General features: G+C 46.3%; 1 protein-coding gene across 5 annotated transcripts in view; it reads left to right on the forward strand.

The window, feature by feature from the left end:
* The window catches only part of LOC140204512 (uncharacterized), a 167,168-nt gene that overhangs the window by 29,461 nt on the left and 117,966 nt on the right, over nt 1-19,741 (forward strand). For all 5 annotated transcript variants that reach the window (XM_072271217.1, XM_072271218.1, XM_072271216.1 and 2 more), the window contains exon 4: nt 3,511-3,822. In XM_072271217.1, the coding sequence (XP_072127318.1) occupies nt 3,511-3,822 (312 nt within the window). The remainder of the gene's footprint in view (nt 1-3,510; nt 3,823-19,741) is intronic.

Raw genomic sequence — 19,741 nt, forward strand, 5'->3', positions numbered from 1 at the left:
TAGCAGTATACCAGAGGTTCAAGAGTGTTGGGGGGGGGGGGAAGTGGGGGGAAGAAATAAGTGAAGTTGCTATTACTAGGGAGAAGATGCTTGAGAAACCGAAAGGTCTGAAGGCAGATAAATCACCTGGACCAGATGGTCTACACCCCAGGGTTGTGAAGGAGGTGGCTGAAGAGATTGTGGAGGCATTAGTAATGATCTTTCACAAATCAATGGATTCTGGCATGGGTCCAGAGGACTGGAAAATTGCAAATGTCACTCCACTCTTCAAGAAGGGAGAGAGGCAGAAGAAAGGAAATTATAGGCCAGTGATACTGACCTCTGTGGCTGGGAAGATATTGGAGTCAATTGTTAAAGATGTAATTCTGGGGTACTTGGAGGCACATGATAAAATAGATCAAAGTAAGCATGGTTTCCTTAAGGGGAAATCTTGCCTGACGAATCTGTTGGAATTCTTTGAAGAAATAACATGGAAGATAGACAAAGGTAGATGTTGTGTACTTGGATTTTCAGTAGGCCTTTGACAAGGTGCTTAACAAGATAAGAGCCCATTTTATTACAGGAAAGATACTAGCATGGATAGAGCATTGGCTGATTGGCAGATGGCAAAGGTAGAGTTTTCTGGTTGGCTGCCAGTGACTAGTGGTGTACCACAGGGGTCTGTGTTTGGACCACTTCTTTTTACATTATATGTCAGTGATTTGGATTCAGAAATTGATGGTTTTGTGGCCATGTTTGTGGACTTGGTGGAGGTGCAGGTAGTTTTGAGGAAGCAGAGAGGCTTAGAAGGACAGACAGATTAGGAGAATGGATAAGGAAGTGATAGATGGAATGCACTTTGGTAGGAGAAATAAAAATATAGACTATTTTCTAAGTGGAGAGAAAATTCAAAAGTCTGAGGTGCAAAGGGACTTAGGAGTCCTCATGCAGGATTCCCTAAAGGTTTATTTACAGGTTGAGTCGGTGGTGAGGAAGGCAAATGCAATGTTGGCATTCATTTCAGGAGGACTGGAATATAAAAGCAAGGATGTAATGTTGAGGCTTTATAAGGCACTAGTGAGGCCTTATTTGGAGTATTGTGAGCAGTTTTGGGCCCCTTATCTTAAGCAGGGATGTATTTACATTGGAGAGGGTTCAGAAGAGGTTAAGAAAAATGATTCTCGGATCAAAAGGCGTAACATCTGAGGAGCATTTGTTGACTCTGGGTCTGTACTCACTGGAATTCAGGAGAATGAGGGGGGTTCTCATTGAAGTCCATCGAATTTTGAAGGACCTTGAAAGAGTAGATTTGGAGAAAATATTTCCTGTGGTGGGGGAGTCTAAGACCAGAGGACACAGCTTCAAAACAGAGGGACCAGAGATGAGGAGGTACTTATTTAGCCAGAGAGTGATGAATCTATAGAACTCGTTGCCACAGACAGGAGGCCAAGTCATTGGGTATATTTAAGGCAGTAATTGATAGATTCTTGATTAGTCAGGGTATGAAGGGATATGGGGAGAAGGTGGGATAATTGGGCTAAGAGGGAAATGGATCAGACATGATTAAATAGAGTCATAGAGAACTACAGCACAGAAGCAGATCCGTTGGCCCATCTAGTACCTGCCAAAAACCATTTAAACTGCCTACACTCAACGACTTGAACCAGGGCCATTGCTGTCCGTATCCCTACTATCCAAGTAAACTTCTCTTAAATGTTGAAATCAAACTTGCATGGACCCTTGTGCTGTCAACTCATTCCACACTCACACAGCCCTCTAAGTGAAGAAGATTCACTCATGTTCCTCTTAAACTTATCCCTTTTCACCCTTCAGCCACAACCTCTGGTTGTGGTCCTACCCAAGCTCAGTGAAAAAATCCTGCTTGCCTTTTCCCAATCTATACCCCCTCATAATTTGTATACTTCTGTCAAAACACCTCTCAATCTTCCCATCTCACTCAGGTCCTCCAGACCCAGCAACATCCTTGTAAATTTTCTCTGTACTCTTTTAACCTTGTTTACATCTTCTCTGTAGGTAAAAGCGACCAAAACTACACACAATACTCCGGTGTAGGCCTCTCCAATGACTTGTACAACTTTAACATAACATCCCATCTTCTGTACTCAGTGCATTAATTTATGAAGGCCAATGTTTCTTTATGATCCTTCCTATCTGTGATGCCACTTTCAATGATTTAAGTATCTGTATTCCACACTCCTTAGTGCCTTACCATTCACTGGTTGGTCCTACCGAAGTGTAAAACCTCACACTTGTCTGTATTAAATTCCATCTGCCATTTTCCAGCCCATTTTTCCATCTGATTCCGATCCCTCTGCAAGCCATGATAGCCTTACCTGCTGTCTACTACATCCCAATCTCGGTGTCATCTGCAAATTTGCTGAGCCAGTTAACCACCTTATCAACCAAATGACAAAGAATAAAGGACCAGGCACCGATCCCTGCAGCACACCACTAGTCACAGGCCTCCAGTCAGGGAGACAACCCTCTGCTACAACTCTCTGACTTCTCCCACAAGGCCAATGTCTAAACCAATTTACTAACCCATCCTAAATGCTGAGCGACTCAACCTTTTCCACCAGCCTCCCATGCAGGGCCTTGTCAAAGGCCGAACTGAAGTCCATGTAGACAACAGACACATGGGCCGAAGGGCCTGTACTGTACCTCCAACCCAATAGCATGAAAATTGATTTCTCCTTTTCAAATTTTTTTCTCTCCTCTTTCCCTCTTCTTCTAATCCACACTCTGGCCTCTGGCCTCTGACCTCTTCTCCTCACCTGCCTATCACCTTGCTCTGTTACCCCTCCTTTTTCCCTTTCTCTCTTGGTCCACTCTCCTCTCCTATCAGATTCCTTCTTCACCAGCCCTTTTGCCTTTCCCATCCATTTTCACCTATCACCTTCTAGCTAGTGCCCCACCCCAACCTTTTTATTCTAGAATCTCTCCCTTTCCTTTCCAGTCCTGATGAAGAGTCTCAGCCTGAAACGTCAACTGTTTATTCACCTCCATAGATGCTGTCTGACCTGCTGAGTTTCTCCAGCATTTTGTGTGTATTGCTCTGTACTGTGTTCTATGAATGATGTTCCAATTCGGCATAACATTGTTTCTGAGTTGTACATTCTCATGGGAGGATCAGGCAAACAGCAGAGTGTTTCTGAATTCCGTTGACTGGTGGTACAGGACAAATATCCCTTATACATACACTCACACACGCACACACATTCACACGGACATACATAAACACACGGACACACACACACTGACACGCACAGGCACACATGCACGGACGCACATGCAGATGGACACACACACGCACGGACACACACACACACACACACACACACACACACACACACACACACACACACTCACACTCACTCACTCACACGGACATACATACACACATGGACACACACAGCGGCACATAGACATACCTAGCTCTCCCTGTAGCTGGAAATGTCCCAGCGATATGGATGAGGAGATTGATATTATTGCTGTTCTTTACTCTTGCAGAGGCAGAGGGAGAGGAGGTTCCCATGCCAGACCATGGAGAACCAGGTGTGCTGCAGACAGTGGGTTTGGTTGATACTTTAATGCCCACCGGAGGGGCGGGCATTGTGGACAACGCAAAGCCAGGAGCAAGTGACATCAACACCAACAGCAGTGATACCATTGTATGGCAGCCCCCAGTCATCCAGGTCTCAGTTGGGCAAGGAGCTCAGGAAGTGATGGATGATGAAGCCCAGTTGGACAACAGGCAACTCAGTGCCTTGGACCAAACAGTCCTTTGCAAAGCTGAGGTCTTCAAGGATGCAGACCAATTAGGTAAGCCCACAGACAGCCAGGGTTTGGGTAGGGAGTGAAGCTCTCTCTATAATTGTCTATTGCTAAATAGGTTTAAGGTTAGTGCATTGTAGGCATGCTGTAATGGTGCCAGAAGCATGACAAGAGCACAATCCTCACTGATTTGACTTGACGCAAATGGCGCATTTCACTGTACGTTTTGATGTGTATGTGACAAATAATGCTAATTGCAGTCTGAATGAAAACTCTCAGGGCAGGGATGTCAAGGATGAGGTATAAGGAAAAGATGCTTCTCTACTGCTCGTTAACTGGTCTTTTTTGTTGTCCACTACAGCCCCAATCTTGGTGTCACCTACAAATTTGATGATCCAGGTTACCACATTATCATCCAGACCATTGATATAGATGAGAAACAGTGATGGTCCCGTCACTGATCCCTAGAGTACTCCACTTGTCACAGGCCTCCAGACAGAGATACAACTATCTAATATCACCTTCAGCTTCTCCTGTGAAGCCAATGACTAATCTAATTTACTACCTTGCCTTGTCTTGAACCTAGTAAGTGCGGGACTTAAGGGTTTGGTACCTCTTGCGTGCTAGTAGTTGTGAGTCGATGGCATGACCCAGATGATAGGGGTTTTGATAAGTGGATGCCTTCTTGAGGTAGTGCCTTCTGTGGATACTCGCGGTGTTGGGAAGGAATGTTGAGAATTAATGTGTTGAGTTCAATTCACTACACAGCAACCTGCTATGTTCTTACATCAACTATGATGCAACTAATCACAATGCTTTCAACAGCACATTTGTACAAGTTTGTCTGAGTGTTTGGTGACAAGCCAAACCTCCTTACTTACTAAGAAAGAAATTATGTGGAATGAAGATGTTGAAGCTATTGTTGGTTGTTAGAGGGGTAGGACTGGCAGTTCATTGCTCTGGGGTTCTAATGTCAGAAGTAGAATGAGGCGTAACATCATGAAATATGTTGCTTTGTGGCAGCAGCACAGAATAAAAAACTATAAATTGCAATAAGAAATATGTATATGTAATTAAATAAATAGTGCAACAAGAGAGCAGAAAAAGAAAATAGTGATGGGTTCACTGTCCATTCATAAATCTGATGGCTTGTTATTTAATTTTTACTTACTTGGAGATACAGTGCACAATCAGACCTTCTGGCCCTACGAGTTGCACCACTCAGGAACCCCGGACAACCCTGATTCAGCCCTAACCTAATCATGGGACAGTTATAGTGAACAATTAACTAACCCTTTGGACTGTGAGAGGAAACCAGAGGACTCGGAGAAAATCCCTGCATTCCACATGGAAGACATACAGAGACTCCTTATAGTGAACACCAGAATTGAACTTCAAGCTTCAATGCCTTGAGTCATAACAGCATTGTGTTAACCCCTACTATGGCATGCAAGCTGTTTATAAAATCTTGAGTGTGTGACTTCAGGCTCCTGTATCTCCTCCTTGATGGTGGCAATGAGAATTGGGCATGTTCTGGGTGAAGGGGATCTTAATGATGGATGCTGCTTTTTTTGAGGCTTTGAATTGAATTGATGGTTTGAGATGTGTCTATTTTAATGCAAGAAGCATCATGAACAAAGTGGATGAGCTTAAAGCGTGGATCAGTACTTGGAGCTATGATGTCATGGCCATTACAGAGACTTGGGTGGTTCGGGGCAGGTATGGTTACTCAGAGTGCCAGGCTATAAATGTCTAAGAAAGGACAGGGAGGGAGGCAAAAGAGGTGGGGGCGTGGCACTGTTGACCGGAGATAGTGTCTCAGCTGCAGAAAAGGAGGAAGTCATGGAGGGATTGTCTACTGAGTCTCTGTAGGTAGAAGTTAGGAACAGGAAGGAGTCAATAACTCTACTGGGTGATTTTTATAGAGCACCCAATAGAAACAGGGACATTGAGGAGCAGATAGAGAGACAGATTCTGGAAAGGTGTAATAATAACTGGGTTGTTGTGGTGGGAGATATTAAGTTCACAAATATTGATTGGCATCTCCCTAGCACAAGGGGTTTAGATGGGGTGGAGTTTGTTAGGTGTGTCCATGAAGGTTTCCCGACACAATATATAGATAAGCCTACAAGAGGAGAGACTGTACTTGATCTGGTATTGGGAAATGAACCTGGACAGGTGTCAGGTCTCTCAGTGTGAGAGCACTTTGGAGACAATGATCACAGTTCTATCCCCTTTACCATAGCATTGGAGAGGGTTAGGAACAGACAAGTTAGGAAAGCGTTTAATTGGAGTAAGGGGAAATATGAAGCTATCGGGCAGGAACTTGGAAGCATAAATTGGGAACAGATATTCTCAGGGAAATGTACGGCAGAAATGTGGCAAATGTTCAGGGATATGTTCATTGGGATGAGTTGCAGTGCAATCAAAGCAAAAAGTACCAAATAAGGTGTTGTACTTAAATGCACGCAGCATAAGGAATAAGGTGGGTGATCTTGTCGTACAGCTACAGATTGGCAGGTATGATATTGTGGCCATCACTGAGACGTGGCTAAAAGATGCATGTCTCTGGGAGCTGAACGTCCAAGGATACACGGTGTATCGGAAGGATAGGAAGGTAGGCAGAGGGGGTGGCGTGGCTTTATTGCTAAAAAATGATATTAAATCATTAGAAAGAGGTGACATAGGATCGGAAGGTGCTGTCATAAGGTGGTGGCTGGGAACGGACCCAAGTGCAAGACACAGACACTGAAATACTAGGGACAGGACTAGCATACAAGGTGAGGGCTAGGACATGGACACGAAAACCGGGAACCCGGAACAGAACTGGACAAGAGAGCTAGGAGCCCGGGCTTGGACTCCGAGCCAGAGACTGGACAAGGACCCAGAACCTGGGCCTTGCCTCTGGCTTGGACCCCAGAACTAGACAAGGACGTGACTTGGCTGGCAGGCAGGACAAGGCCGGAGTCTTCAGACTTGAGGCGAGGCTGGAGACCGGAGCCTTGAGGCGAGGCGAGAGGCTTGGGGGCTTGAAGCTCCTCCTGGGCAGGGCACGGATCTCCATCCGACGGAGGCAAGGGACAGGAAGGGACAGAACCCACCGCAGGGTAACAGCAATCTGGCCTGACTTACCCGACGGACGGCAAGGGACAGGAAGGGACAGGACCCACCGCAAGGTAACGGTAATCTGGCCTGGCTTACCTGACGGAGGCAAGGGACAGAAAGGGAGCTAAGTACAGGGTGGCTCCAAAACAAGACTTCAGGTGAGACATACAAATTAGCCAGAAAAAGTGGCTCACCTGAGGACTGGGAGAAATTCAGAGTTCAGCAGAGGAGGACAAAGGGCTTAATTAGGAAGGGGAAAAAAGATTATGAGAGAAAACTGGCAGGGAACATAAAAACTGACTGTAAAAGCTTTTATAGATATGTAAAAAGGAAAAGACTGGTAAAGACAAATGTAGGTCCCCTACAGACAGAAACAGGTGAATTGATTATGGGGAGCAAGGACATGGCAGACCAATTGAATAATTACTTTGGTTCTGTCTTCACTAAGGAGGACATAAATAATCTTCCAGAAATAGTAGGGGACAGAGGGTCCAGTGAGATGGAGGAACTGAGGGAAATACATGTTAGTAGGGAAGTGGTGTTAGGTAAATTGAAGGGATTAAAGGCAGATAAATCCCCAGGGCCAGATGGTCTGCATCCCAGAGTGCATAAGGAAGTAGCCCAAGAAATAGTGGATGCATTAGTGATAATTTTTCAAAACTCGTTAGATTCTGGACTAGTTCCTGAGGATTGGAGGGTGGCTAATGTAACCCCACTTTTTAAAAAGGGAGGGAGAGAGAAACCGGGGAATTATAGACTGGTTAGCCTAAGGTCGGTGGTGGGGAAACTGCTGGAGTCAGTTATCAAGGATGTGATAACAGCACATTTGGAAAGCGGTGAAATCATCGGACAAAGTCAGCATGGATTTGTGAAAGGAAAATCATGTCTGACGAATCTCATAGAATTTTTTGAGGATGTAACTAGTAGAGTGGATAGGGGAGAACCAGTGGATGTGGTATATTTGGATTTTCAAAAGGCTTTTGACAAGGTCCCACACAGGAGATTAGTGTGCAAACTTAAAGCACACGGTATTGGGGGTAAGGTATTGGTGTGGGTGGAGAGTTGGTTAGCAGACAGGAAGCAAAGAGTGGGAATAAACGGGACCTTTTCAGAATGGCAGGCGGTGACTAGTAGGGTACCGCAAGGCTCAGTGCTGGGACCCCAGTTGTTTACAATATGTATTAATGACTTGGATGAGGGAATTAAATGCAGCATCTCCAAGTTTGCGGATGACACGAAGCTGGGCGGCAGTGTTAGCTGTGAGGAGGATGCTAAGGGGATGCAGGGTGACTTGGGTAGGTTGGGTGAGTGGGCAAATTCATGGCAGATGCAATTTAATGTGGATAAATGTGAAGTTATCCACTTTGGTGGCAAAAATAGGAAAACAAATTATTATCTGAATGGTGGCCGATTAGGAAAAGGGGAGATGCAACAAGACCTGGGTGTCATTATACACCAGTCATTGAAAGTGGGCATGCAGGTACAGCAGGCGGTGAAAAAGGCGAATGGTATGCTGGCATTTATAGCGAGAGGATTCGAGTACAGGAGCAGGGAGGTACTACTGCAGTTGTACAAGGCCTTGGTGAGACCACACCTGGAGTATTGTGTGCAGTTTTGGTCCCCTAATCTGAGGAAAGACATCCTTGCCATAGAGGGAGTACAAAGAAGGTTCACCAGATTGATTCCTGGGATGGCAGGACTTTCATATGAAGAAAGACTGGATGAACTAGGCTTGTACTCGTTGGAATTTAGAAGATTGAGGGGGGATGTGATTGAAACGTATAAAATCCTAAAGGGATTGGACAGGCTAGATGCAGGCAGATTGTTCCCGATGTTGGGGAAGTCCAGAACAAGGGGTCACACTTTGAGGATAAAGGGGAAGCCTTTTAGGACTGAGATTAGGAAAAACTTCTTCACACAGAGAGTGGTGAATCTGTGGAATTCTCTGCCACAGGAAACAGTTGAGGCCAGTTCATTGGCTATATTTAAGAGGGAGTTAGATATGGCCCTTGTGGCTAGGGGGATCAGAGGGTATGGAGGGAAGGCTGGTGCAGGGTTCTGAGTTGGATGATCAGCCATGATCATAATAAATGGCAGTGCAGGCTCGAAGGGCCGAATGGCCTACTCCTGCACCTATTTTCTATGAGACGAGGCGAGAGTTACCGGCAAGACAGGGCAAGGCTTCAAGCAATGCAAGGTGAGACAAGAACTTAAAGGTGAGGTGAGAGTTACCGGGAAGACAAGGCAAGGCTTCAGGTAAGGAAACAGAAGGCAGGGGAAGGGATACGAGGAGTAAGGGTAAGAACAATGCAGCACCCTGCCCTGGTCTCTGGTCTCTGGAGGTATTTATGCAGCCAGCCCCAACAAGAAACAGCTGCCTCAATTACTGCTCAAACAGGAACAGAAACAGGGTAGACAGGAAAACCTGGAGCAAGGGTTGATGGACCAGACTGTGAACCGTAATGCGGACTTCACGGACTGGACCATGACAGTACCCCACCTCTATGGGAGCCTCCAGGTGACCAAACAGGCTATCCAGACTATGGACAACCTGGGCGGGTGGGAGGGTATTTAACAGAAGGGAACCCCGGGGGAAATGACAGTGTCTGTGTCGCTGGGTCCATGGTTGGCTGGATTGTTCAGTCATAAGGTGGTGGCTGGGAACGGACCCGAGTGTAAGACACAGACACTGAAGTACTAGGGACAGGACTAGGATACAGGCTGAGGGCTAAGACATGGACACGAAAACCAGGAACCTGGAACAGGACTGGACAATAGAGCTAGGAGCCCAGGCTTGGACTCCAAGCCAGAGACTGGACAAGGACCCAGAACCTGGGTCTTGCCTCTGGCTCGGACCCCAGAACTAGACAAGGACGTGACTTGGCTGGTAGGCAGGACGAGGCTGGAGTCTTCAGACTTGAGACAAGGCTTGAGACCAGGGACTTGAGGCAAGGCTGGAGACCAGGGACTTGAGGAGAGGCTGGAGACCAGGGACTTGAGGTGAGGCGAGGCTAGAGGCTTGGGGGCTTGAAGCTCCTCCCGGGCAGGGCGCGGGTCTCCACCCGACGGAGGCAAGGGACAGGAAGGGACAGAACCCACTGCAGGGTAACAGCAATCTGGCCTGACTTACCCGACGGAGGGCAAGGGACAGGAAGGGACAGGACCCACCGCAGGGTAATGGCAATCTGGCCTGGCTTACCCGACGGAGGCAAGGGACAGGAAGGGACAGGACCCACCGCAGGGTAACGGCAATCTGGCCTGGCTTACCCGACAGAGGCAAGGGACAGGACCCACCACAGGGTAATGGCAATCTGGCCTGGTGTACCCGACGGAGGCAAGGGACAGGAAAGGAGCTAGGTACAGGGTGGCTCCAAGATAAGACTTCGGGCGAGACAAGGCGAGAGTTACCGGCAAGACAAGGCAAGGCTTCAGGCAATGCAAGGCGAGACAAGAACTTAAGGCGAGGCAAGAGTTACCGGCAAGACAAGGCAAGAAAATAGTAGGTAGGGGAAGCGATAGGAGGAGTAAGGACAAGAGCAATCCAGCAGCCACACCCTGGTCTCTGGAGGTATTTATGCAGCCAGCCCCAACGAGAAACAGCTGCCTCAATTAGTGCTCAACAGGAACAGAAACAGGGTAGACAGGAAAACCTAGAGCAAGGGTTGATGGACCGGACCGTGAACCGGAATGCGGACTTCACGGACCGGACCATGACAGGTGCAGAACCTTTATGGGTTGAGCTAAGAAATTGCAGGGGTCAAAGGACCCTGATGGGAGTAATATACAGGCCTCCTAACAGCTGTAGTGATGTGGACTACAAATTACAACAGGAAATAGGAAAGGCTTGTCAGAAGGGCAGTGTTATGATAATTGCGGGGGATTTTAACATGCGAGTGGATTGGGAAAATCAAGTCGGCACTGGATCTGAAGAGAGAGAATTTATAGAATGTCTGCGAGATAGCTTTTTAGAACAGCTTGTTGTTGAGCCCACTAGGGGATCAGCTGTACTGGATTGGGTGTTGTGTAATGAATCAGAGGTGATTAGAGAGGTTGAGGTGAAGGAACCCTTGGGGGACAGTGATCATAACATGATTGAGTTCACTGTGAAGTTTGAGAAAGAGAAGCCGCAATCCGATGTGTCGGTATTTCAGTGGAGTAAAGGAAATTACAGTGACATGAGAGAGGAACTGGCCAGAGTTGACTGGAAAGGGACACTGGTGGGAAGGACGGCAGGGCAGCAGTGGCTGGAGTTTATGCGAGAAATGAGGAAGGTGCAAGACAGGTATATTCCAAAAAAGAAGAAATTTTCAAATGGAAAAAGGATGCATCCGTGGCTGGCAAGAGAAGGCAACGCCAAAGTTAAAGCAAAGGAGAGGGCATACAAGGAAGTAAAAATTAATGGGAAGGCAGAGGATTGGAAGTTTTTAAAAGCTTACAAAAGGAAACTAAAAAGGTCATTAAGAGGGAAAAGATGAACTATCAAAGGAAGCTAGCAAATAATATCAAAGAGGATACTAAAAGCTTTTTCAAGTATATAAAGAGTAAAAGACAGGTGAGAGTAGATAGAAAACGATGCTGGAGAAATTGTAATGGGAGATAAAGAGATGGCGGAGGAACTGAATGAGTATTTTGCATCTGTCTTCACTGAGGAAGACATCAGCAGTATACCGGACACTCAAGGGTTTGAGGGAAGAGAAGTGTGTGCAATCACAATTACGACAGAGAAAGTACTCAGGAAGCTGAATAGTCCAAGGGTAGATAAATCTCCCAGAACAGATGGAATGCACCCTCGTGTTCTGAAGGAAGTAGCTGTGGAGATTGCGGAGGCATTAGCAGTGATCTTTCAAAAGTCAATAGATTCTGGCACGATTCCAGAGGACTGGAAGATTGCAAATGTCACTCCACTATTTAAGAAGGGGGACAAGGAAGCAAAAAGTAAATTATACACCTGTTAGCTTGACATTGGTGGTTGGGAAGTTGTTGGAGTTGATTTGTCAAGGATGAGGTTACAGAGTACCTGGAGGCATATGACAAGATAGGCAGAACTCCGCATGGTTTCCTTAAAGGAAAATCCTACCTGACAAACCTACTGCAATTTTTTGAGGAAATTACAAGTAGGCTAGACAAGGGAGATGCAGTGGATGTTGTATATTTTGATTTTCAGAAGGCCTTTGACAAGGTGCCGCACATGAGGCTGCAAAACAAGATAAGAGCCCGTGGAATTATGGGAAAGTTACGTACGTGGATAGAGCGTCGGCTGATTGGCAGGAAACAGAGAGTGGGAATAAAGAAATCCTATTCTGGTTGGCTGCCGGTTACCAGTGATGTTCCACAGGGGTCCACATTGGGGCCGCTTCTTTTTACGTTGTACATCAACGATTTGGATTATGGAATAGATGGCTTTGTGGCTAAGTTTGCTGATGATACAAAGATAAGTGGAGGGGCGGGTAGAGCTGAAGAAACAGAGATTCTGTAGAGAGACTTGGATAGATTGGGAGAATGGGCAAAGAAGTGGCAAATGAAGTACAATGTTGGAAAGTTTATGGTTATGCACTTTGGCAGAAGAAATAAACGGGCAGACTATTATTTAAATGAGGAGAGAATTCAAAGTTCTGAGATGCAACGGGACCTGGGAGTCCTTGTGCACGATACCCTGAAGGTTAACCTCCAGGTTGAGTCGGTGGTGAAGAAGGCGAATGCAATATTGGCATTCATTTCTAGAGGAATAGAGTATAGGAGCAGGGATGTGATGTTGAGGCTGTATAAGGCACTGGTAAGACCTCACTTGGAGTACTGTGGGCAGTTTTGGGCTCCTTATTTAAGAAAGGATGTGCTGACATTGGAGAGGGTTCAGAGAAGATTCACAAGAATGATTCCGGGAACGAGAGGGTTAACATATGAGGCACTTTTGTCCGCTCTTAGACTGTATTCCTTGGAGCTTAGAAGAATGAGGGGGGACCTCATAGAAACATTTCGAATATTGAAAAGCATGGACAAAGTGGATGTGGCAAAATTGTTTCCCATGGTGGGGGAGTCTAGTACGAGATGGCATGATTTAAGGATTGAAGGGTGCCCTTTCAGAACAGAGATGCGAAGAAATTTTTTAGCCAGAGGGTGATGAATCTATGGAATTTGTTACCACGGGCGGCAGTGGAGGCCAAGTCATTGGGTGTATTTAAGGCAGAGATTGATAGCTATCTGAGTAGCCAGGGCATCAAAGGTTATGGTGAGAAGTTGGGGGAGTGGGTCTAAATGGGAGAATGGATCAAAGATATAAAGGCATCCATTAGTCTTGCGAGACCATGGACCTGCGCCTGGAAAGTCTTCACTCTCCAGGGCGCAGGCCTGGGCAAGGTTGTATGGAAGATTAACAGTTGCCCATGCTGCAAGTCTCCCCTCTCCACGACACCAATGTTGTCCAAGGGAAGGGCATTAGGACCCATACAGCTTGGCACCAGTGTCGTTGCAGACCAATGTGTGATTAAGTGCCTTGCTCAAGGACACAACACGTTCCCTCGGCTGGGGCTCAAACTCAGGACCTTCAGGTAGCTAGTCCAATGCCTTAACCACTTGGCCTCGTGCTCACACAGAGAATGGATCAGCTCATTATAAAATGGTGGAGCAGACTCGATGGGCCGAATGGCCAACCTCTCCTTTGTCTTATGGTCTTATGGATATTTGCGTGGCGTTCTGCATAGGTACGTTCCACTGAGACAGAGAAGGTATGGTAGGGTACAGGAACCATGGTGTACAAAGGCTGTTGAAAATCTAGTCAAGAAGAAAAGAAAGGCTTACAAAAAGTTCAAAAACTAGGTAATGATAGAGATCTAGAAGATTATAAGGCTAGCAGGAAGGAGCTTAAGAAAGAAATTAGGAGAGCCAGAAGGGGCCATGAGAAGGCCTTGGCAAGCAGGATTAAGGAAAACCCCAAGTCATTCTACAAGTGTGTGAACAGCAAGAGGATAAGACTTCAGAGAATAGGACCAGTTAAGTGTGATAGTGGAAAAGTGGAGATGGCTGAGCCTCTGGCAATGATCTTTGCATCATCAATGGTTCCGGAGGATTGGACGGTTGGAGATGTTGTTCCCTTATTCAAGAAAAGGAGTGGAGATAGCCCAGGAAATTATAGACCAGTGAGTCTTACTTCAGTGGTTGGTAAGTTGATGGAAAAGATCCTGAGGGACAGGATTTCTGAACATTTGGAGAGGCATATTATGATTAGGAACAGTCAGCATGTCTTTGTCAAAGGCAGGTCGTGCCTTACGGGCCTGATTGAATATTTTGAGGATGTGACTAAACACATTGATGAAGGTAGAGCAGTAGATGTAGTGTATATGATAAGGTACCCCATGCAAGGCTTATTGAGAAAGTAAGGAGGCATGGGATCCAAGGGGACATTGTTGTGTGGATCAAGAACTGGCTTGCCCACAGAAGGCATAGAGCAGTTGTAGATGGGTCATATTCTGCATGGAGGTCGGTGACCAGTGGTATGCCTCAGGGATCTGCTCTGGGACCCCTACTCTTCGTGATTTTTATAAATAATCTGGACGAGGAAGTGGAGGGATGGGTTAGCAAGTTTGCTGATGACACAAAGGTTGGGGGTGTTGTGAATAGTGTGGAGGGCTGTCAGAGGTTACAGCGGGACATTGATAGGATGCAAAACTGAGCTGAGAAGTGGCAGATGGAGTTAACCCAGATGAGTGTGAGGTGGTTCATTTTGGTAGGTCAAATATGATGGCAGAATATAGTATCAGTGGTAAGACTCTTAGCAGTGTGGAGGATCAGAGGGATCTTGGGGTCCGAGTCCATAGGACACTCATAGCTGCTGTGCAGGTTGACTCTGTGGTTAAGAAGATATATGGTGCATTGGCCTTCATCAATCATGGGATTGAGTTTAGGAGCCAAGAGGTAATGTTGCACCTTTTTAAATCCGTGATCAGACCCCACTTGGAGTACTGTGCTCAGTTCTGGTCACCTTACTATAGAAAGGATGTGGAAACTATAGAAAGGGTGCAGAGGAGATTTACAAGGATGTTGCTTCGATTGGGGAGCATGCCTTAAGAGAATAAGTTAAGTGAACCTGGCCTTTTCTCCTTGGTGCGATGGAGGATGAGAGGTGACCTGATACGAGTGTATAGAGTGTATAAGAGGCATTGATCGTGTGGATAGTCAGAGGCTTTTACCCAGGGCTGAAATGGTTAGCACGAGAGGGCACAGTTTTAATGTGCTTGGAAGTGGGTACAGAGGAGATGTCAGGAGTAAGTTTTTTACACAGATCGTGGTAAGTGTGTGGATTGGGCTGCCGGCGACGGTGGTGGAGGCAGATATTATATGGTCTTTTAAGATGCTCCTGGATAGGTACATGGAGTTTCAAAAAAATAGAGGGTTATGGGTAACCTTAGGTAATTTCTAAGTAAGTACATGTTTGGCACAGCATTGTGGGCTGAAGGGCCTGTATTGTGCTGTAGGTTTTCTATGTTTCTATGAATTGACTTTATTATTTACATCCTTCATATACATGAGTAAAAATCTTTACATTACCTTTCTGTTTAAATGTGCAATGTGCATTAAATCGTATGCACAACAGAATAGTCAATATAACATAAAAATACAGTTGTGTCAGCATGAGTTAATCAGTCTGATGGCCTGGTGGAAGAAGCTGTCCTGGAGCCTGTTGGTCCTGGCTTTTATGCTGCGGTACCATTTCCCGGATGGAAGCAGCTGGAATAGTTTGTGGTTGGGGTGACTCGGGTCTCCAATAATCCTATGGTCCCTTCTTACACCTGTCTTTGTAAGTATCCTGAATAGTGGGAAGTTCCCATCTACAGGTGCACTGGGCTGTCTGCACCACTCTCTGCAGAGTCCTGTGACTGAGGGGAGTACAGTTCCCATACCAGGCACTGATGCAACCAGTCAGGATGGTCTCAATTGTGCCTCTGTAAAAAGTGCTTAGAATTTGGGGACTCATACCAAACCTCTTCAACCGTCTGAGGTGAAAGAGGTGCTGTTGTGCCTTTTACAACCACACAGCTGGTATGTACAGACCGCGTGAGATCCTCAGGATTGTTTATGCTGAGGAACTTAAAGCTGTTCACCCTCTCAACCCCAGATCCATTGATGTCAATAGGGGCTAGCCTGTCTCCATTCCTTCCGTAGTCCACAACCAGCTCCTTTGTTTTTTGCCACATTGATGAAGAGGTTGTTTTGTTGACACCACTGTGTCAAAGTGATGACTTCTTCTCTGAAGGCTGCCTCATTATTATTTGAGATTAGGCCAATCAGTGTAGTGTCGTCAGCAAATTTAATTAGCAGATTGGAGCTGTGGATGGTGACAGTCATGGGTATACAGAGAGTAAAAGAGGAGGTTTAGTACACAGCCCTGAGGGGCACCAGTGTTGAGGGTTGAGATGTCCTCAATGGGGGGGATTAGTGCCCATGATGGAGCTGCTGTCCTGCATCAGTTTGTTGAGCCCAGCATAGATCTTCAGAGATGTTGTCAATCAGGAGCTTGATATTGCTTAACCTTTCCACTCCTAATCCCTGATCTGTGTTCTATTGACTTCCCATTCACCAAACAAAACAATGTTCCTCCAGACCAAGGTGCACAACGCAGTACATATAACTCACACACAATGCATAAAGTATTAATATCACAAATAAATTAACAAAAATAAAATATATTCCAGAAGATAAACATTTTCTAGAATAGGTAACCCTAGTAATTTCTAAGGTAGTGCATGTATTGTGCTGTAGGTTTTCTGTGTTTCTATATTTCTATTTAACATAAAAAGTAAACAGTATAACATTACTAGTGCTTCATACGTGATGAGACCTGGGTGATGGCAGTGCGTTCAGTAATCTTGCAGCCTTGTTTCTCATCCTAAAAACCTTTGTCCTAATGCTACGATGACTGTGGGGATGGGGGGCAAAGAGATTGTTGGATGGATGGGAGGGGTCATTAACAATGCTATGGGCCCTGTGTACGCAGCACTTCTGGGAAATATCTTGGCTGGGTGGAAGAGAAATCCTGATGGTACTCCTTTGTAGGGGCTTGCGGTCAGATGCCTCGTAACTCCCATACCAGACATGGTGCAGCTGGTCTGCACACCCTCAATGGTGCACCTGTAAAAATAGGTTAGAATAGGGAGGAGGGTGGGGGGAGGCCTCATTCACTTCAATTACCTCAGGAAGTGGAGATGCTGTTCCACTTTCCTGATTAAAGAAATGGGGTTGAGGGACCAAGTGAGATCATCCTTTATGTGCACAGAAACTTCATGTTCCTAACTTCCTCCACAGAGGAAGTTAATGTACGCTAAGGAGTGGTCAGCATACACCTTCCTAAAGTCCTCAATCATGTCTTTAGTCTTGTCCACAATAAGTGTCAAGTTGTGCTCTCACCATTCTACAAGCCGCTCTACCTCCTCTGTATACCATCTCATCGTTGTTAATGAGGCTAACCATGGTTGTGTCATCAGCAAGTTTGATGATTTGGTCTGAACTGGATCTAACAGTACAGAGACGGATCAGCAGCGGGCTGAGCACGCGATCCTGGGGGTCATGGGGGGGTGGGTGGAGGGAGAGTAGCCCCAGTGCTCTGTGAGATTTGAGGTAGAGATGTTGCTATCAACATAGACTGACTGGTGTCTGAGCATATGATCCATACCCTCTTCAGTGTAATCACATCCTTCCTGTAATGGGATGGGGGAGTGGGTGGGATACAGCACTGAAATCACAGCATCAAAAGATTAGCTTCATTTGTCACATGTACATCCAAATCAAAACATACAGGCAGATGCATCATTTGCATTCAGAATGTGCTGGGTACAGCCTGCAAAGTGTCACCATGCTTCCAGCACTAACATAGCATGCCCACAACTTATCAACCTGAAATCATATTCCTTTGGAATGTGGGAGGAAACCAGAGCACCTGGAGGAAACCCACCATTCATGGCAAGAATGTACAAACTCCTGACAGACAGAAGCAGTAACTGATCCCCAATCTAACAGCTGGCTCTGTAAAGCATTATGCTACCTGTAAGAGCCTCGAGCCACTTGAATACGGCTCCACTCTCTGATACTCACAACCCTTATACACTGTGTCAGGTATCGAAACAAGTCCTGTTTCAACTCTTAAATCTGCCTTCACTAATCCCAAGGCTTGCATTCCTGACCTCTAGTACCTGGGATATGGGCCATGGACGGACAGCAGGGATACGGACCATTAACAGGAAGAAGGGATACGGACCATGGACAGGGAGAATGGATACGGACCAATGATGGACAGCAGAGATACGGACCATGAACAGGAAGAAGGGATACGGACCATGGACAGGGAGAATGGATACGGACCAATGATGGACAGCAGGGATACAGACCGTGGGCAGGAAGAAGGGATACAGACCGTGGGCGGGAAGAAGGGATACGGACCATGGACAGGAAGAAAGGATACGGACCATGGACAGGAAGAAGGGATACATACCATGGACGGGCAGCGGGGATACTGACCATGGACAGGAAGAAGGGATACAGACCATGGACAGGCAGCAGGGATACGGACCATGGACAGGAAGAAGGAATACGGACCATGGGCGGGAAGAAGGGATACGAACCATGATCAGGCAGCAGGGATACGGACTATGGACTGGAAGAAGGGATACGGACCATGGACAGGAAGAAGGGATACGGACCATGGACAGGAAGAAGTGATACTGACCATGGATGGGCAGCAGGGATACGGACTGTGGACAGGAAGAAGGGATATGGGCAATGGCCAGGCAGCAGGGATACAGAGCATTGATGAGAAGAAGGGATAAGGACCAAGGACGGGAAAAAGGAACATGGACTGTGTGTAGGCAGAATGTATATGAGCCACATGCAGGCTGACGGGATGTAATATTCAGGCTCGCTCAGCTGCTTAGGTCTAAGGAAGACAAGCTCTGGCTCCACCAAAAGTGTGAGATTAAGGTGTAAACTCAACCGAAGCCCCCTGTTTGTGTGGATGCTGCTTGATTTGTTACCTTGTTACAAATCAGTATCACAAAATAACAGACAGAACACCATATAAGACCATAAGACATAGGAGCAGAAGCAGGCCATTCGGCCCATTGAATCTGCTCCGCCATTCAATCATGGGCTGATCCAATCCTTTCAGTCATCCCCACTCCCCTGCTTTCACCCCATACCCTTTGATGCCCTGGCTAATCAAGAACCTATCTATACAATTCAATGATTTTTGGTTCCAATGGAGAATCTTGACAGGCCCATTCCCATGTTCTGGTTTCACTCGGGAAAACGGTTACGTTTGGCATCTGACTCTCCGGTACATAGGATGTAGCCGCCCAGCAGTCGGTCAGCCAACTTATGCTTCCCAGGTAGCCCCAAATTCCTTATGAGGACTTGGTCTCTAGCATGAGTTGGGAGAACCTAACCTTTTGATCATACCTGATCTTATTTCCTCTATTCTGCTTGGCAGCCACAGCCTCAGCTAATTCATAAGCCTTTTTCATTTCCCTTTTCATATCAGACACATACTTCAGATAAGTAGGACTTCCTTGCCAGGTCGATGGGCAACCTCACCTTGTGCCCAAACATCAGATAATATGGTGAGTACCTGGTAGCTTCATTTCGGGTACAGTTGTAGCCGTGGACCAGATGTCCAATATGTTGAGTCCACTTGCTCTTCTTGCTGATCTCCAGAGTTCGAAGCATGTCTAGTAAGGTCTGATTAATCCTCTCTACCTGCAGATCACTCTGTGAGTGATAAGGAGTAGTCCTCGACTTCTCATCTTCAAGCATACCCAGAAACTCATGTATGAGCCTACTCTCAATCCCAACCCTGTTCCGCCTGGGGAAGCCATAATAA

The sequence above is a fragment of the Mobula birostris genome, chromosome 10 (assembly GCF_030028105.1).
Source record: "Mobula birostris isolate sMobBir1 chromosome 10, sMobBir1.hap1, whole genome shotgun sequence".
NCBI classification, from domain to species: Eukaryota; Metazoa; Chordata; class Chondrichthyes; order Myliobatiformes; family Myliobatidae; genus Mobula; species Mobula birostris.